This window comes from Engraulis encrasicolus, chromosome 12 (assembly GCF_034702125.1).
Source record: "Engraulis encrasicolus isolate BLACKSEA-1 chromosome 12, IST_EnEncr_1.0, whole genome shotgun sequence".
NCBI classification, from domain to species: domain Eukaryota; kingdom Metazoa; phylum Chordata; class Actinopteri; order Clupeiformes; family Engraulidae; genus Engraulis; species Engraulis encrasicolus.
Genome location: NC_085868.1, coordinates 56,363,209 through 56,379,362, shown reverse-complemented (window position 1 = coordinate 56,379,362; position 16,154 = coordinate 56,363,209). Strand labels below are relative to the sequence as shown.

General features: G+C 41.8%; 1 protein-coding gene across 1 annotated transcript; it reads left to right on the top strand.

Annotated features, from left to right (window-relative positions):
* Positions 1–1,342: 1,342 nt before the first annotated feature.
* Positions 1,343–15,872, top strand: LOC134459637 (NXPE family member 3-like). Its single transcript, XM_063211983.1, has 5 exons — positions 1,343–1,558; positions 2,737–3,055; positions 7,976–8,182; positions 12,315–12,656; positions 15,441–15,872. Exons 1-5 carry the CDS (start codon positions 1,343–1,345, stop codon positions 15,626–15,628), a joined length of 1,272 nt encoding a protein of 423 aa, XP_063068053.1. The 3' UTR covers positions 15,629–15,872.
* Positions 15,873–16,154: the final 282 nt, after the last annotated feature.

The following is a 16,154-nucleotide window of genomic DNA, read 5'->3' as shown; positions in this document are numbered from 1 at the left end:
ATTTACGTTTTTGACCTTTTCGTGACCTTGACCTTGACCTTTGACCCAATCACTCCCAAAAAGTAATCGATTGTTCCTTGGGTCATGACCAATCATCCCACTAAATTTCATAAAAATCGGCTCAATTTACGTTTTTTGACCTTTTCGTGACCTTGACCTTTGACCTTTGACCCAATCACTCCCAAAAACGAATCGATTGTTCCTTGGGTCATGACCAATCATCCCACTAAATTTCATAAAAATCGGCTCAGTTCTGACTGAGTTATACGAAGTACAAACAAACAAACAAACAAACATATTCACAAATAAATAAATAAATACACGGCGGGCAAAACATAACCTTCTGGCGAAGGTAATAAAAATTACCCTATTCACCTACAGTGTCTTGCCTTAAGATAGAAACGTCTTTCTATGGTCAATTTGTTTGTGAATCTGGCCTAAAGGCAGATGAGACGTCACGTCATGAACTTCCGCCTTTACAAGTCTTTCAAAACATTCAAAACCTGCGGAACCACAAGGTTTCCGAACAAGAGATCCACCTACATAATAATAATAATAATAATAATAATAATAATAAAAATAATAATAATAATAATAATAATAATAATTCTATTTATAAAGCACATTTTCATACATGGAATGCAGCTCAAAGTGCTCGAACAACAAAATAAAAAGTGGTAAAAATTTAATACCACAATAGCACAGAAGCAATAAGGTTAAAAAGTAATTAAAAAAAGTCAAAATCAGAGTAGTTAAAATTGATATATAAAAATCAGTACAGAAAAAGAACACATATTGAATAAAAGCAACAGTGGCACAGTGAATTGGAGGAGGGGGAAGGGGAAAGATGGCAGCTAACAGAAGGCAAGTGAGAAAATATTATGTGGTAGAGTGCCATAATGATAGAAATAAAGACAACATACAGTAGCCTATGTAGTGCCAGCAAAAAAAATGGCCCATAGGAAGTCATTTCATGGATATAACCAAACCGAATATATTCCTGCCGAGCTAGAAATAACACGCAACATACAGGAGGGAATAGAACATGATGTCATAATGTGAATAATAACATACAGGGGTGAGTAGAACATGATGTCATAATGTAAATAATAACATACAGGGGTGAGTCGACATGATGTCATAATGTCAATAATAACATACAGCGGTGAGTAGAACATGATGTCATAATGTGAATAATAACACGGTTTTCCCCTTTAAGGCCATTAAGATCACATGATGTTATAATGTGAATAATAACACGGTTTTCCCCTTTAAGTTCATGAAGATCACATGATGTTATAATGCAAATAATAACACGGTTTTCCCCTTTCAGGTCTTGGAGATGATCACCCAGTGGCCCGGACCAGAGCAGCAGGTGACCTTTGTCAACCAAAGCACGAGTGCAGCCAAGTCGACTTTCACTATTCAGAACCTCAAGCAGAACTACTCTGTGGGGGAGGAGCTCCTGGTCACCATCTTTGCCAAGGACTTCACTGGTCGGCCAAAATTCTATGGAGGAGACTTTTTCCAGGCAAAGGTGCATTCAAGCACATTGAAGGTACCTAACAGGGGAACTAACATTTATCTTTGCTGTTGTACTGTATGTATGTGCATCTCTTCTTGAAATATACAGTAAGAAGAAAATGCATCAAGGGTATTCTTGAACTGAGTTTCGTATACACATGACATGTACTTACTTGTTCAAAAGGTTGAAAGTGAGAGTAATAAAGTGTCGTGCGTATGTTTTTGCCCCCCTACAGATTGTTTACTTTTTTCCACATTTGCCACACTTAACATTTCAGATCACAAAACAAATGTAAACATTAAACAAGGATGACCCGAGCAAACATAAAATGCAGCTTTTCAGTGATTATTTCAGAATAAGGCCATAAAACCTGCATGAGCCCGTGTGGAAAAGTAATTGCCCTCTGAACCTTATAACTTGTACCACCCCCAGCAGCAACTATTTAAGTCACGTGTTTACCAGAGCAGTCTTGCGCGCCGCTGTGGATGAATATTTGCCAACTCTTCTTTGCACAATTGTGATGACCCAAGGAACACGTGATTCAATTCTGGTGGTGATCCGGTGCACGAACCGGAACCAGGACCTTTTTAAAGATTCTTCACCATTGCTGGCCTATATATCTAGACGCCCCTAGTGATCACAAATTGAACAGTGGGGACTCCACAAAAAGAAGGCAGAAAGGCGGTGTAACATAGCCAAATGTTCTATCAAGCAGCTTCCTTGGTGGAGGTCTGCGCTCTCTGAGTGCTTCTAGTTGATTTTGTTGTAGACATGTGAAAGGGAGAACCATCCTTACAAATCACTTGTGGAAACCAAGAAATACATGTGGCCTATGCTATTTACCTGAACCTACAGCCTACATGTTTCCTATGCTGCACTGTATATCTGTCAAACTACAGTCGTCTAACCTCAAAAAGGTCATAGGCCCCATCAGCGCAGCAGTAATTAAATATACAGTAACGTCTTTTTCTCTCAGTGTTTTATGCAGGGCTCTAAATTAACACCCGCCCCAGTCGGCCAAATGAAAACTCAGTCTGGCAGGTAGAAAAAGAAAACTTACTCGCCACTTTGACCCATTGAATGTAAGATGAACACCAACGAGTCATTTTGGCTGGTGAAGAAAAAAAGTGAATTTAGAGCCCTGCTTGTAGGCCAGTTGTGATTGTAACACACACTCTGTTTTCTCCCTTTTCCCTGTGGATGGTGTGCAGGCCAGTGTGTTCGGAGAGGTTGTAGACCACCACAACGGGACGTACTCAGCCCACTTCCTCCTGCCCTGGGCAGGTCAGGCCTCAGTGGCCGTCCTCCTGGTCCACTCCAGCGAAGTCATACTGGCCTTAAAGCAGCACTGGAGCACAGACACCTGTCAGGTCTTGTACAAGGGCTTCTTTGTCAGCGAGACTTTCGCTAACGGCAGTCGAGCGGAGGAGACGGCGCTGTGCACCATCAAGTGGCCTGGGGCGGTACTGCCTGGCACAGGTGACATGGACCAGAGCAACTGCTGCTGCGAGTATCGGGACGGCCGCACAGGTCAAGGACAATGACAACACACCTCTGACATGCACCCAGGGCTTGGGGGGGGGGCGATAGGGCCCGGGCACTTTTGGCTTAAAGGGGCCCCTCACAATTCGCGGCACAGAACTGACTCACTGTTGTGCCCCGCACCTAGCCAGGCCACGCCCACCTAGTGACGCAACACCTTCGCCGTTGCAACTAGTCAGGTCAAGAGCATTGCAAGTACTTTCTGAGTTCCCGAAAGTACGGGAACTCCTTTCACTTCGTCGGGAAGCAAACAACCATAAGCAAACCAAGGGAGGCGGATCAACCATGCCGTTTGGGAAATGTTAATTCTTATGCTCTTGGTCAGACCAAGTCTCGAAGAGATTTGAAAGTCGATGATAATCAGGCTATCATGGGCCCCTATTTTGAGAAATGTAAAAAAAAAAAAAAAAAAACACTCAAAACACACCATTTCAGCCTTGCTTTCCCATCACAATGAAAACTGAGATTCTATTATGTATTCTGTTTTGCTATTTATTCTTTATTTATATTGTTTTATTTTACTCTCTTTAGTTTTATCTTGCCTTGTTGTGGTTCTGTATAATCTTCCTTTTAACATCCACTACTAACTTTTACCTGCTGCTTTGCACTCTAGCATGTACGTATTGCTTTCCTTTGGCTCCTTTGTTTGCTTTTGATTGCTGCTTCAAGTGTACTTGAGTATCTCAAAAGGTGCTCAAAATGTATTGTGATAATGTATTACTATTATTATTATTATATTATTTTATTAAAAATAAATATATATTATTAGGTCTGATGTGGCAGTGTCTCCGGCCGAGCACCCTGCCCTGTGAGAGTCTGGTGTTCCACAGTCAATATGAAGACTCGGACCATTTCACACTGTTGGAGACGAGCCTCATGCGAGGGTAACCTAAACCAGTTAGTGTCTCTCACACTCTCTAAACCAGTTAGTGTCTCTCACACTCTCTAAACCAGTTAGTGTCTCTCACACTCTCTAAACCAGTTAGTGTCTCTCACACTCTCTAAACCAGTTAGTGTCTCTCACACTCTCTAAACCGGTTAGTGTCTCTCACACTCTCTAAACCAGTTAGTGTCTCTCACACTCTCTAAACCGGTTAGTGTCTCTCACACTCTCTAAACCAGTTAGTGTCTCTCACACTCTCTAAACCAGTTAGTGTCTCTCACACTCTCTCTTTCTGCGGGGATCCTCTTTTGGACACGACCCCTATGCTTTGGATAAAAAAGCGTCAGCTCACTGTAATATAATGAATAACTATTAACCATGGTTAGTTGTCATAGTAAAACCATGGTTATTTTTTATGATGGCATAGTTAAACCATAGTAAATCTATAGTTAGACCTGGTTGAACCATAGCCAAATAATGGTTAAACCATAGTCACGCACAGTGCACAAAAAAATGTGACAACTATGAATAGCCTAACTATTAACCATGGTTAGGTTCTCATAGTAAAATTTCGATTTTCGTAAGTGCAATAGGGACATGTGTGTTAGCATTAGGACCACATTTGTTAGCATTAGGTACATGTGTGTTAGCATCTATGCTTTGTGTTTCCTCAGAACTCAGTTCCTGTGGAGACCGACGTCAGATTAAAGTAATTTCTACAAATGCAGCTGTTGGTATGCTACACAATGTATTTATATTTTATTTTTATTCCAAATTGTGCTTTACAAGGTCTTCAGGTGCAAGCGAACATATGTGTTCATTTCATGTATGACGTTCATTATGTCTGCTATAGTAAGACTGCGTTTTTTTCTGTCACTTCAGACATGTATCTTTTACCTGAAATGTTTTGACAGTATAGCGTCCGTCTTCATTAGCACACCTGACCTGAAGAAGGCCGACAGGCCGAAACGTTGTCACATTAAAAACTGTTTATTTAACTTGAGAGTGTGCGGAACTTCTCTCCTCCTGCACTATAGCGTCCGTCTTCATTAGAGCCCCCCCCCCCCCCCATGCCCTTGCCATTTGGTAGAGGCCGTCTGCATGAAAAATGTGAAAACAACACACCCTTCTAAATCGTTTCGTGTTTGGTAAAAAAATCAGAAACAACATATTTTTATGTGAAGCCCGTAGCACAATTCAAAGTGGATCGAAATATCATTTTAATACGCCATTGGATTACATGCTAAAATGTTCCGCTAAAAACGGAGTTAGGTCCTATGAGATTGGAGGATGTGAAGCCACTTTCAAGCCCAATTTCCTAATCGACCAGTAGGGGTGTGCAAATGCAGTATTTCTCCTAGTCACACGGCCATTGTTTTGGTCATAGCAAAGAGGGTGGAGTAATAAAGAGGCTTCGAAACCCGCCCACCCAATGCAAAAGTGTGTGCTCAAGTTGGGTCTCCTAAGGGGGCGTTGTCCCCTCCTTCTTCTATTTTTGAGGTGTTTGCACGAGAAGTGCGCTACCGCCATCTACAGCGCTAAGGGGACTCCATTTATTCTCAACCTCAAGACTCCGAAGGTCTCCTAACCGAAGGTCTCCTAAAGGGGCGTTCACCCGACAGAAAGTGGATACCAGAAATGAACTAGAATGACTTATCTCTGTCTAGAGTATCTGTGGTCATATGCTGTGTTTGGGCTCCACTAAAACATTTCCCATTAAATTCACAAGGAATTAAACATTTTGATAAATATAACGTTTTTGAAGACCTGTCTCCAAACGATTGTTTAGTGCTCTGAATTTGTATACAAGTTGCCAAGTTCGTCTGTAGGCTAGTAGGCTATCCTGATGTTATAACGTGAGACGCGGTAGCTCCGGTTAGTTCCTAATGGCCAATATGGTTTATTTATGACCACAGTTGTTGAAAATAAGATCACATGGAGATGTTAGAAAGGGAAAACTGCCATGTGGGTAAATTCAGATATGATAATTGTGTACACTATTGGCATTTTCAGGGTTAGGGGGCGCATCCATTAATGCGTCTTGTTATCGCAGCTCGACGTATTGGATACCCCAGTGTCGTCGCACTGCTACTACAGCTTGCGTGGCCCGGGAGTTATATACAGGAAGTATATAAATCTACATTTCTAGCCGTTTTATCGATATAGCAAACCAACTGCCCCTAAATTACTACTCAATATGTTCTTACCGACCTCGGCACATGTGTTTTTTTCACACACAGCTTGACCTTGTGTTGTTGTGCTCATGGTCGAAATCGAACATAATAATTTGAAGATGTTTGTAGTCTATATTTTGTACATCCAAAAGTTTGATAGCTGTCAAAAATCTACTTATACACCTTCGTGATGACCACAGGTATCAAGGACATCTTCATGTGATCACCAGTCATTGGGTAACGCAGTACGACAGCTGTGGCTATTTGCATTACCAGAGAATCTCTAGCAGGGAGAACATTCACACTGATTGGTTCCCATTGTAGCCAGTTAGCTTTGCATGCATACTGCAGTTCCTATGGAGTGTCCACTAGTCCGCGAGCGCCGGTAAGTCTTTCAAGTAGGAAAATGTATGGAATGCAAAAGGGCGCCCAAATGCTAAATACATTGCTAATGTAATTTCCAGTCACAAATCTCATCAATAAAATATTCCCGGTAAGCACTATTGTTGATGTTTCATGATAGGCTGTAGGCCTATTGTCAAATCTTTCAGGTGTCTAGTTTTACAGCAATGAAGAAGATTTCGACCTGTACTCGCTGGCATTCCGCTAATGTTTATGGGTTTGACCACTCATAAATTGAGTTGAGTTTTGTGACCCAGTATATAATAATCTAGTGGCGCAAAATAGTCGAAACGCTACTCAAACAAGGTCTTATTATTTCTAGCTTTGAGCGGAATATTAATATTTCAGGGCAAAAAATTATAATAATAAAAATATATATATATATAATAGTAGAAAACTCCATTGACATCCATTCATTTTGCACTTGTTCGGAGTAGGGTTAGCCATTTGTGGCTAGTAGTTAGATCAGAGAGTGAACACCCCCTGGCATAACTTTGGGGAGAGCGCAACTCTTTGACGTGCCACCGGACCGCCGCCGTGCCGGAATCCCAACATGGTCTGGTAATGATGATCTGCCGTATTTCATTGAAAATGAATTGAATGCTTTGGTACGGCTTGCGTCAAATTGAACAATGGATGAGCAGGGTTAGACTGCCTGTTTATCCAGTTGCATCCAATGCTCACTAAAACCTTTTTGTACTTTACTTCAGTTTATAAATGGAAGCTACCTCCCAGATGACTTTTTAAATTAACATTAATTGACAAGTAAGCTGTATCTTTACATATTTATTGAAGTAGGCTAAATAAATTTACATTACTGAAGTGAATAATAAGCAGCCTAAGTAACTTTTTAAAGTATATTGCAATGCATAGCAATGATGCCGGTATCGCGATGCATCGTGATATAATCGCATCGTAGCATATGAATCGTGATTCACATCGCATCGCGAACCCCTTGCCAATACCCACCTCTATCGACCAGTTCCCATAATTTTGCATTGCGCATGCATACTATGCAGCAATGTTCCGTGGTCTGTGCAGCAATGTTCCATCCTGAACGAGCATCATTCAAAATGTCATGCTTTTATCAGCTCCGCAACGGTAATGGCCTTTTTCTCCCGTAACCGACTCCAGTATATTAGACAATCATACAAGAGACGGCTGCAATCTTGAAAATGGCGGCCATCTTGAAAATGGCAGCCATCTTGAATATTCATGTCAACTTTTCAATTATCCATTAGACATTTACAAAGTACTATGAATTGTAAATATGTTTAAATATCATATTATATCCATTACTCATAAGAAAACTGCTGTTGCTGTCGGCCATTTTCAAAAACTCATGATGCCTCCATATCCAGATCTCTCTGGAATGCCTTTGGCTATATGTTGTATCACAAACAGAACGATTGTTTTGGTTAACCGCAGCACTACCTGTCTCTGTTACAGGAGTGGGGAGGAGTATATGCCGGCCTCGCATGCCCACCCCAGTACCTGCAGGGTTCTACTTCAAGGATGTCTGGACATCATTTGTGTGCGCCACGCGTCATTTCCGAGGGAAGGACAAGGCCGCGTGTCTGAGGAACAAGCATATTCACATGGTTGGAGACTCCACCACCCGACAATGGTATTTCTACCTCGTCAAGGACACACCCAGTAAGAACTCTATCGCTGTGCCCAGAGCCATCTAATAACAGAGTTACGTCACTCCCATAGACCTCTATGGACCAATCTTTCCACAGCAATGGCGGCTCTCATGGAGCCTCACGGAGCGTTAACATGGAAATCCCCATTGACTTTAGTTCTATTAGAAGTTACTTAGTTCTAGGAGGTGGCCGTAGAACACAGAAAATGTGGTAAAGGTAATGTAATTTGTTTGTACTTAAATCTTTGTTTGGTATGTGATGGTTCTGTGTTAGTTTCCAACGAACAGAAGTTTACTGTTAAGAAACATTTTAATCTACGCGAATCACATCACCAACCGACTTCCTGGTCCCCGGTTTGCGCAACTCTGTTATTAGATGGCTCTGACTGTGCCATCTGGTTCTGGGTTGTGATTGGCTGATTGGGCATTCCAAGCAGTGTTGCCAGATGTTTCTGATCAAATTCCGCCTAAAAGGTTCTCAAAAACCTGCTAAATTCTGCCCAATTTCAACAAATTGCATTGATGTCTATGGGCTCAAAACTGCAGAAAAAAACATCAAATGGCCGGCAGACGGCCATCGAAAGTAGCCCAATTGGGTGGGTTACCTCCCAATCTGGCAACACTGATTCCAAGTGGTAAATCGGCCATTACCAAACACCATTCCAAACGAATATTCTACATGTGGTTAAGTTAAACCCTTGAGTCTAAGTTGGTAACGAGAATCTGGTGCAGCTGGGGTAGAGAGACTACAGCAAGAGCACATCTTTACACTATGGGGGTGTCGGTGTGACATTGCAAAGACGTTTCATTCCTGTACGTCAGTGGTTCTTAACCTGGGGTGCGGGCACCCCCTGGGGGTGCGCCAGAGATTTCAGGGGGTGCATAGAATTTTGTTTGTGTTGAGGTGTTGACCAAAATTGTGCTTTCAAACATTGTAATTAGGTCAAATTAAGACCAAATTAAAAGATGTTTTCGTCCCCATTTTAAGTCATTAAGGTATTGATTAATGTCTATAGCAAGAATCATTGTAATTAATCACTTAAATATTTTTTTAGTCCATATACGCATGTGGAAGTTTATGTTGGGGATGCATGGCTTGTCTTGGGCACAGGTAAGGGGGTGCGTTAAGAAAAAAAGGTTAAGAACCACTGCTGTACGTATACATCCTCCCTGAGCTTTTGTAGCAAAATTTGTGTCTGGCAGCGCACGCCCAGTGGTGTTGCTGCGGTAACCAGCCACTTTCTCAACTGAACAATTGAATTGTTAATACAGCACTTTGAAAAGACATTTAGTCAGTGATTAAGTTAGATAAGTGTAGCAGGGGGAGGAGTTTGTAGCGACTACGCCACCTAGAGGCAGGGCAATTTTACCTCCAGGAAATATCTAAACCTTAAATTAGCACAAGTTCGAAACACACAGGACAGAGTTCATGATGATACATTACATTACATTACATTACATCATACATTACATTACATCACCATCCTGCTACATAAGCAATAAGTCTGTAGCCTGGTCGTCACATACGGTGCGTTTGTGTACACAAACGTCCGTCTGGTAGCATTGCAGTTATAGAGCTCGAAAGTCCCGCCCCTTAGTTCCGCATTTCACGGGACCTAAGCTGACCATCTAACAACATGGTAGCGTGTAAATATCTTCCGATCACAGTCATTATATGCGCTGGGCTCCAAATATGCTGTTTAAGAGGCTAGATAAAGATTATTCATACAGAAGCATCAATGTTTTGTTCCGAGGCCGTTTGCATGAAAACTGTGAAGAAACACAGCTTTCTAAAAAGTTTGGGGGTTCGTACGAAACATTAAGCAAAAATATCAGAAACAACATATATGGAGCTCGTGGCACAACTCGAAGGGGATCGAAATATCATTTTAATACCGCCATTGGGTTACATGCTACGATTTGCGGTCCCATGAAATCGGCGGAAGTGACGTCACTTTCGAGCTCTATAGCATGCTGTTCTCGAGTCAGAAAATAAGTGGTGCGTTTATTGCTACTCACCACCAACAAATTCCTCCAAAATCGGTTTCTGTTCAACTCTAAAGAGTCAATATAGTATATAATCTATCCTGTGATTCGTCAATGCGAGCTGTCATTGATATTTAAGCAATAAATGCTCAGTTAATTTTCGACTCGAGAGGAGCATGTTGATGGCAGCGCTACCAGACGGTAGTGTGTGTAGCTCTCCACCAGGGGGCTCCAGAGCTACACACACGCACTGTCAGTGAGAACCAGGCTAATAAGTCTGTGAGTGCATATTAAAGGGATATATCCGGAGTTGGAACAAGTTTGCCTCATTTTTGCATGTTTGGGATGAAATACAGTCACTCTAGAGCAAAATCAAGGCAAAAGGATGCGTTTTGAGAAAGTTTGATAATATCACGTTAGCCTCGTTAGCCATATCAGCTATGCAATATGAAAGATGTGGGCATCGTTTTTCGGCGGTTACACACATTTCAAAAACACAACATTTTAAAGTCTTGCACAGCTCAAAACAACGTCACACTTACCTCGTAATATGTTGAGGGTATCCACACATAAACCGAAGTGTCCAAAGTCCTTCATGTATTCTTGAAAGGTCTGCAGAATGTATTTTGTGAAGCTACTACCTTGAGAATATCTAAATTACGGTCAAGACAACTATTTGACACTAAAGCCCACCAAGTAGATTGCCGAGTGCGTCGCACCATCAGCTATGATTATTTCCATAGCGAGTAACCACAGCTGATGGTGCGACGCACTCGGCAATCTCCTTTGTGGACTTTTGTGTCAAATAGTTGCATGGCCGTAATTGTAGATATTGTCAAGGTAGTAGCTTCACAAAACACATTCTGCAGACATTTCAAGAATACATGAAGGGCTTTGGACACTTCGGTTTATGTGTGGATACCCTCAACATATTATGAGGTAAGTGTGACGTTGTTTTGAGCTGTGCAAGACGTTAAAATGTGGTGTTTTTGAAATGTGTGTAACCGCCGAAAAACGATGCCCGCATATTTCATATTGCATAGCTGATATGGCTAACGAGGCTAACGTGATATTATCAAACTTTCTCAAAACGCATCCTTTTGCCTTGATTTTGCTCTAGAGTGACTGTATTTCATCCCAAACATGCAAAAATGAGGCAAACTTGTTCCAACTCCGGATAATCCCTTTAATATGCGTCCTTGCCTCCTCCACTTGCGCTTGTCTCCTCGCCCCGCCTCCTGGCCCCTCCTCCGTGGAGAAAACGATAAAGTTTCCCAGCTGTCAGCCTAGCCACAACAAATTTTGAGGGACTGTTTTTCATTCACCATAACAATTGCACACGAGAAAAAGACTCTACAATTGAGCTTTTGCAAGATATTGAAATATAATGCTGTTGTCAGTGATGTCATCATGACGAGAAGCGAGTGGAGGAGGCAAGTGGAGGAGGCAAGGTCCCATATTAAGATGCACTCTGTGGGTTTGTGTTCAATTCATAGAGGCTGAAGGGAGATTTCAAGCACTCCGCTTAGCGCCGTGCCCCAACTCCCCTTACCCATTATAAATCAAACACTAACCCTCGTTCTCTCAAAAAAATGAAGAGCAGGAAACTGTGGCACTCCGTTTTCTTATTTTTTAATAGTACAAAGGCAAATAGACTGCCCGACGCGTTTCGACACAAGGTCTTTGTCAGCGTGCAGTCACTCAATTACAAGGCACAATATATTACAGCTGTCAGTTAGTCATTGGTGGTAGGCGAACCCTCGTTCTCTCATGGCTTATTACTTAAGCACCATACATACACGGGGGCAGCCGTTAAGATGGTCTGTTTGTTGTGTTGTGGTTTATTGTGGCGAAAAGTAACAGAAGAAGTCAAAGGACAATGTCTCCTCATCTTTTTTCACATTCTTAGTTTCGCTATTTTGGTGAGCAGTCGCAACAACCAACACACGGTTTTAAGTGAAGATGCAGACGCCAACCTTTTTGGTTTCCCTTCACCGTTTTTTTTGTGGTTAAAATCAGTATCCCGATCTTCTGTAACTCAAAGTTGACAGGTATGATGTAATGTAATGTAGTGTCATGTAATCGTTAGTACCTGGCAGGTGATCTTGTTTTCAGTACCTGTCAGGTGATCTTGATTTGTTGCTTCTCCTTTCGCAGCTCTAAAGGCTCTGGACCTCCACTCTTTGTGGAATGCGGGCCCACATATGGCGGTGGACGTGCAGAACAACATTGACCTTCACTGGCGTACGCATGGTCTTCCCTACCGCACCCCTAGAACTAAAATGTCATCACTTCAGTATATTGAAAACCTCATTGACCAACTGGATGGAGGGCCACAGACTGTGCTTGTGTTCACCATGTGGGCCCACTACACCAGCTTCCCGCTGTCCTACTTTGTTCACCGCGTGTCACTAGTGCGGCGCGCAGTTACATCACTGCTGAGACGAGCGCCACAGACGAAGGTCATCATCAAGTCTGCCAACACAGCTTCTATGGTAAGTCATGGTAAGCATTCTTCTATGGTAAGCTATACGCAGACTTCTATGGTAAGCATGATTCTATGGTAAGCTATACGCATGTTTCTATGGTAAGCTATACGCATGTTTCTATGGTAACCATGATTCTATGGTAAGCTATATGCATTCTTCTATGGTAAGCTATATGCAGGCATCTATGGTAAGCTATATGCATGCTTCTATGGTAAGGCCACACCAATTTAATTTGTTGGTTCTCGGATTTTTTCAGGAAAAAGTTGAAGCGAGAGGGCGAAAAAAAAAAGAAAAAAAAAAATAGTCGTGTGGTTATACCACCTGTATATCAGCCTCACATGGACCTCCAAAGGAAGGTGCAAGACAGGCAAACACCTGGACATGGAGAAGGACAGTGTAGAAGGGAATTAAGGCAACCAAATAGACCAGGCACAAAATTAGCTCACAGGGCAATTATTATATTAATCTGGTTTGAATAAACTGAGATGATTCAACAGTTGAATAGTTGTTGTTTTTCTTTTTTAAAACTGCTATCCCACTCCACTAATTCCACTAAGAGCAATACTGTATTTCACCGCTGCTACTGCTAACCCACAGGGGCTTCAACTTGCCATTGCATGTTTGTCTGTAAATGTTTGAATGTAACACGTTTCCTGATTCGCTAGTCGTAATCGGCATGTTGAAAGGAGTGGTTTTATTGGTTCTCTACGTCACATGACCTCCAACTACTAAAGAGACACCTCCCCGTTCATGAAAACATGCAGTCTTCGTTTTTGTTAACGATTTCATTTTTTGGGGTATTGAAACTGATTTTTTTATTTTTTCCATTTTGATACAAAATACAAGAGGCGAATCCGAGAACCAACAAATTAAATTGGTGTGGCCTAAGCTATACGCAGGCTTCTATGGTAAGCATGATTCTATGGTAAGCCATGGTAAGCATGATTCTATGGTAAGCATGATTCTATGGTAAGCTATATGCATGCTTCTATGGTAAGTCATGGTAAGCATTCTTCTATGGTAAGCTATACGCAGACTTCTATGCATGGCCGTAGCCAGCAAGTTGGGTTAACCGAGGTCCAAAATGCGAAATTTTTTAATTTTTAAAAATATATTTGTTAAAAAAGTACATTTTTATAGGCCTACATGTTTATGTATAATACATATATTTATATGCATCCATGGTGTTTTGTTTTAATCTCTTGGACATGTTTGCCCTGCTCTCTGTGACTCGTTTTCTGTGGAATGGGTATATCAAAATTAACATGAAACTTTAAACACATTCATATCTAAAGGTCCCTCCAATTTAAACCCATAGCCTAATCCAGTGTTTCTCAACCAGGGTGCTGCACCCTGGGGTGCCACGGAAACGTGGCTGATAAATAAATGATGTCAGGCTATAATACATATTTGTCTGAATTTAAAAATGAATAGCCTACTTAGTCTGGAATCTTTCATCTGCCATTTACGCACAATATTAGGTCGCAGAAAGCTGCAACTTCAAACATAGGCTAGCCTATTGTGTGATGTCTCCAAATGTGTTAGTCTACTATCGGATGCGATGCCCTGTTACGGCTTGTTAGTTTGGGGTGCCTTCATTTTTTTAATGAATTCAAGGGGTGCCTCGCATAAAAAAAAGTTGAGAAACACTGACCTAATACAATAAAGTCAATATGATTATTAATCTACCATCTTAAAGTAGGCTATGGGCATAGGCTAATGACAAAGTGGCCAAATGAGTCAAAATATCCGTTGAAGTCGGTAGACAGTCCCACGAGCTACACGAATATGTTTCTTCATTTGGATACTATTTTAACGGTAGTACAGCAAAAACAAAAAAAACAGTAGCCTATTTTCACTTACCAAATGATTTCTTGAAGTTGACATAGGCAACAAGTTAGGACTGTGGCGTGGTTGTTGTGGAGCCTGCTGCCTGTTATATGCCTATGTAAAACTAACGTCTTGTCAGCTGAACATTCTTTTCCTCGCATCGCCTGCACGCTTGTTATTATTATTCTTTTTTTAGTAGTATTTCTGTACACGCAAAAGCGAAAGACGAAAGTCTATCAACACAGGCAATAATAACCCCTCCAATTTACAATCAAATTATTTTGATCTGACATCCTGCTTTTAGCTGAGCTTAAGTTTGAATGTTTATTGGTTATTTTATGCAGCTGATGGCGTCAGTCGGTCTTTTTTTCCACTAGCCTATCTAAAACCAAATGACGGCTTATGACAGATAGTGACTTAGTTATCAAATGCCAACGTTGTCAAAGACGATAGCCTACTCATAACTCCTTATGCATATGCATATGCTACTGTTTTAAAACTGTGCATCCATGTTGGCGACCTGTGTCTCAAGCAAGCTTGTTTGATGTCTGAATTGCGTTCTCTTCCACGACTCGCACCACTCGCGCGCAAGGCGCGCTTGTTCATTGCATGGGAAAAAATATAAGCCTAGTAGTGCAAACAGAGGACACCAGAACATCTTCAGATGAGGACATTTTACTGTGATTGACTCTGAAGAAGTCGTGACTCGAAACGTTAATCTTGTCACTTGACCAAATAAGCAGGTAAAAATCCACATCTGAAGACGCTCTGGTGACTTCCTTTTATGTCCTTTTCTGTCGCTTATTACAGACCTTCCGATTTACAAGTAGAACCCAATGGCTGGTTCTTTCAAATAATGACTCAGTTAAAACGGTTTCACAAAGTTGTGAAAGACATCCACCTATTGGGCCACTGTTTTAAAACGCTTGGCTTTATAGGAGATGTCTCAAGCGCCCAAGCGCAGCGTGGGCAGGCTTAATGGCCACGTTCCTGATCGATCGAGTCGTGCGTGAAGCGTTCCATGATGTGGGCGTGTACTTCCTGGACGTGTGGCAAATGACTTCCTGTCACTACCTGCGTTACGACATCCATCCACAAGAGGTCATCGTCAAGAACGAAGTCGACATCCTGCTCTCCTTCATCTGTACCTAAGTGACAGCCCACCTGGGAAACTCCAACTCCCATTGTCATTGTAACACTGCACTTCACAGCACACAAATCTTCACTGCAAACTGCATTTTATGCATCACCTGTACAAGGGGGCAGCCCCCAATGTTGCCTCAAGGGAGCAGTGCGGCAGGACGGTACCATACTCAGGGTACCTCAGTCATGGGGGAGGATGGGGGAGAGCACTGGTTAACTACTCCCTGCACTAACCTGGCTGATTGGGAGTCGAACTGGCAACCTTTGGGCTGCAAGTCTGACACCCTAACTGCTTACCCATGACTGATCTGGTCTATTATGAAACTCATCCCAATGGCAATGCATCCCAATATGTTGTGTGTGTAATGTGAGTGATTGCTTAATAATTAAATTATTTATTACACTTGTATTTTCTCTCTCAACCTTCAAGAAGCAAGTAAAGACTCTTCTCTTTCACGACTGTCTACTACACTAATGCTTGAGCTGCCCCGGTCCTGGGACTGACTCTATGGCATGATGTTTATGTGTGTGTGTG

What these genes read in the sequence shown, in the direction of transcription:
- LOC134459637 (XM_063211983.1), top strand. Translation starts at nt 1,343, where the DNA reads ATGATCACCCAGTGGCCCGGACCAGAGCAGCAGGTGACCTTTGTCAAC. An exon ending in TGCATTCAAGCACATTGAAG is followed by an intron (nt 1,559 to 2,736) that starts GTACCTAACAGG and finishes GATGGTGTGCAG; the next exon opens with GCCAGTGTGTTCGGAGAGGT. An exon ending in GTATCGGGACGGCCGCACAG is followed by an intron (nt 3,056 to 7,975) that starts GTCAAGGACAAT and finishes TCTCTGTTACAG; the next exon opens with GAGTGGGGAGGAGTATATGC.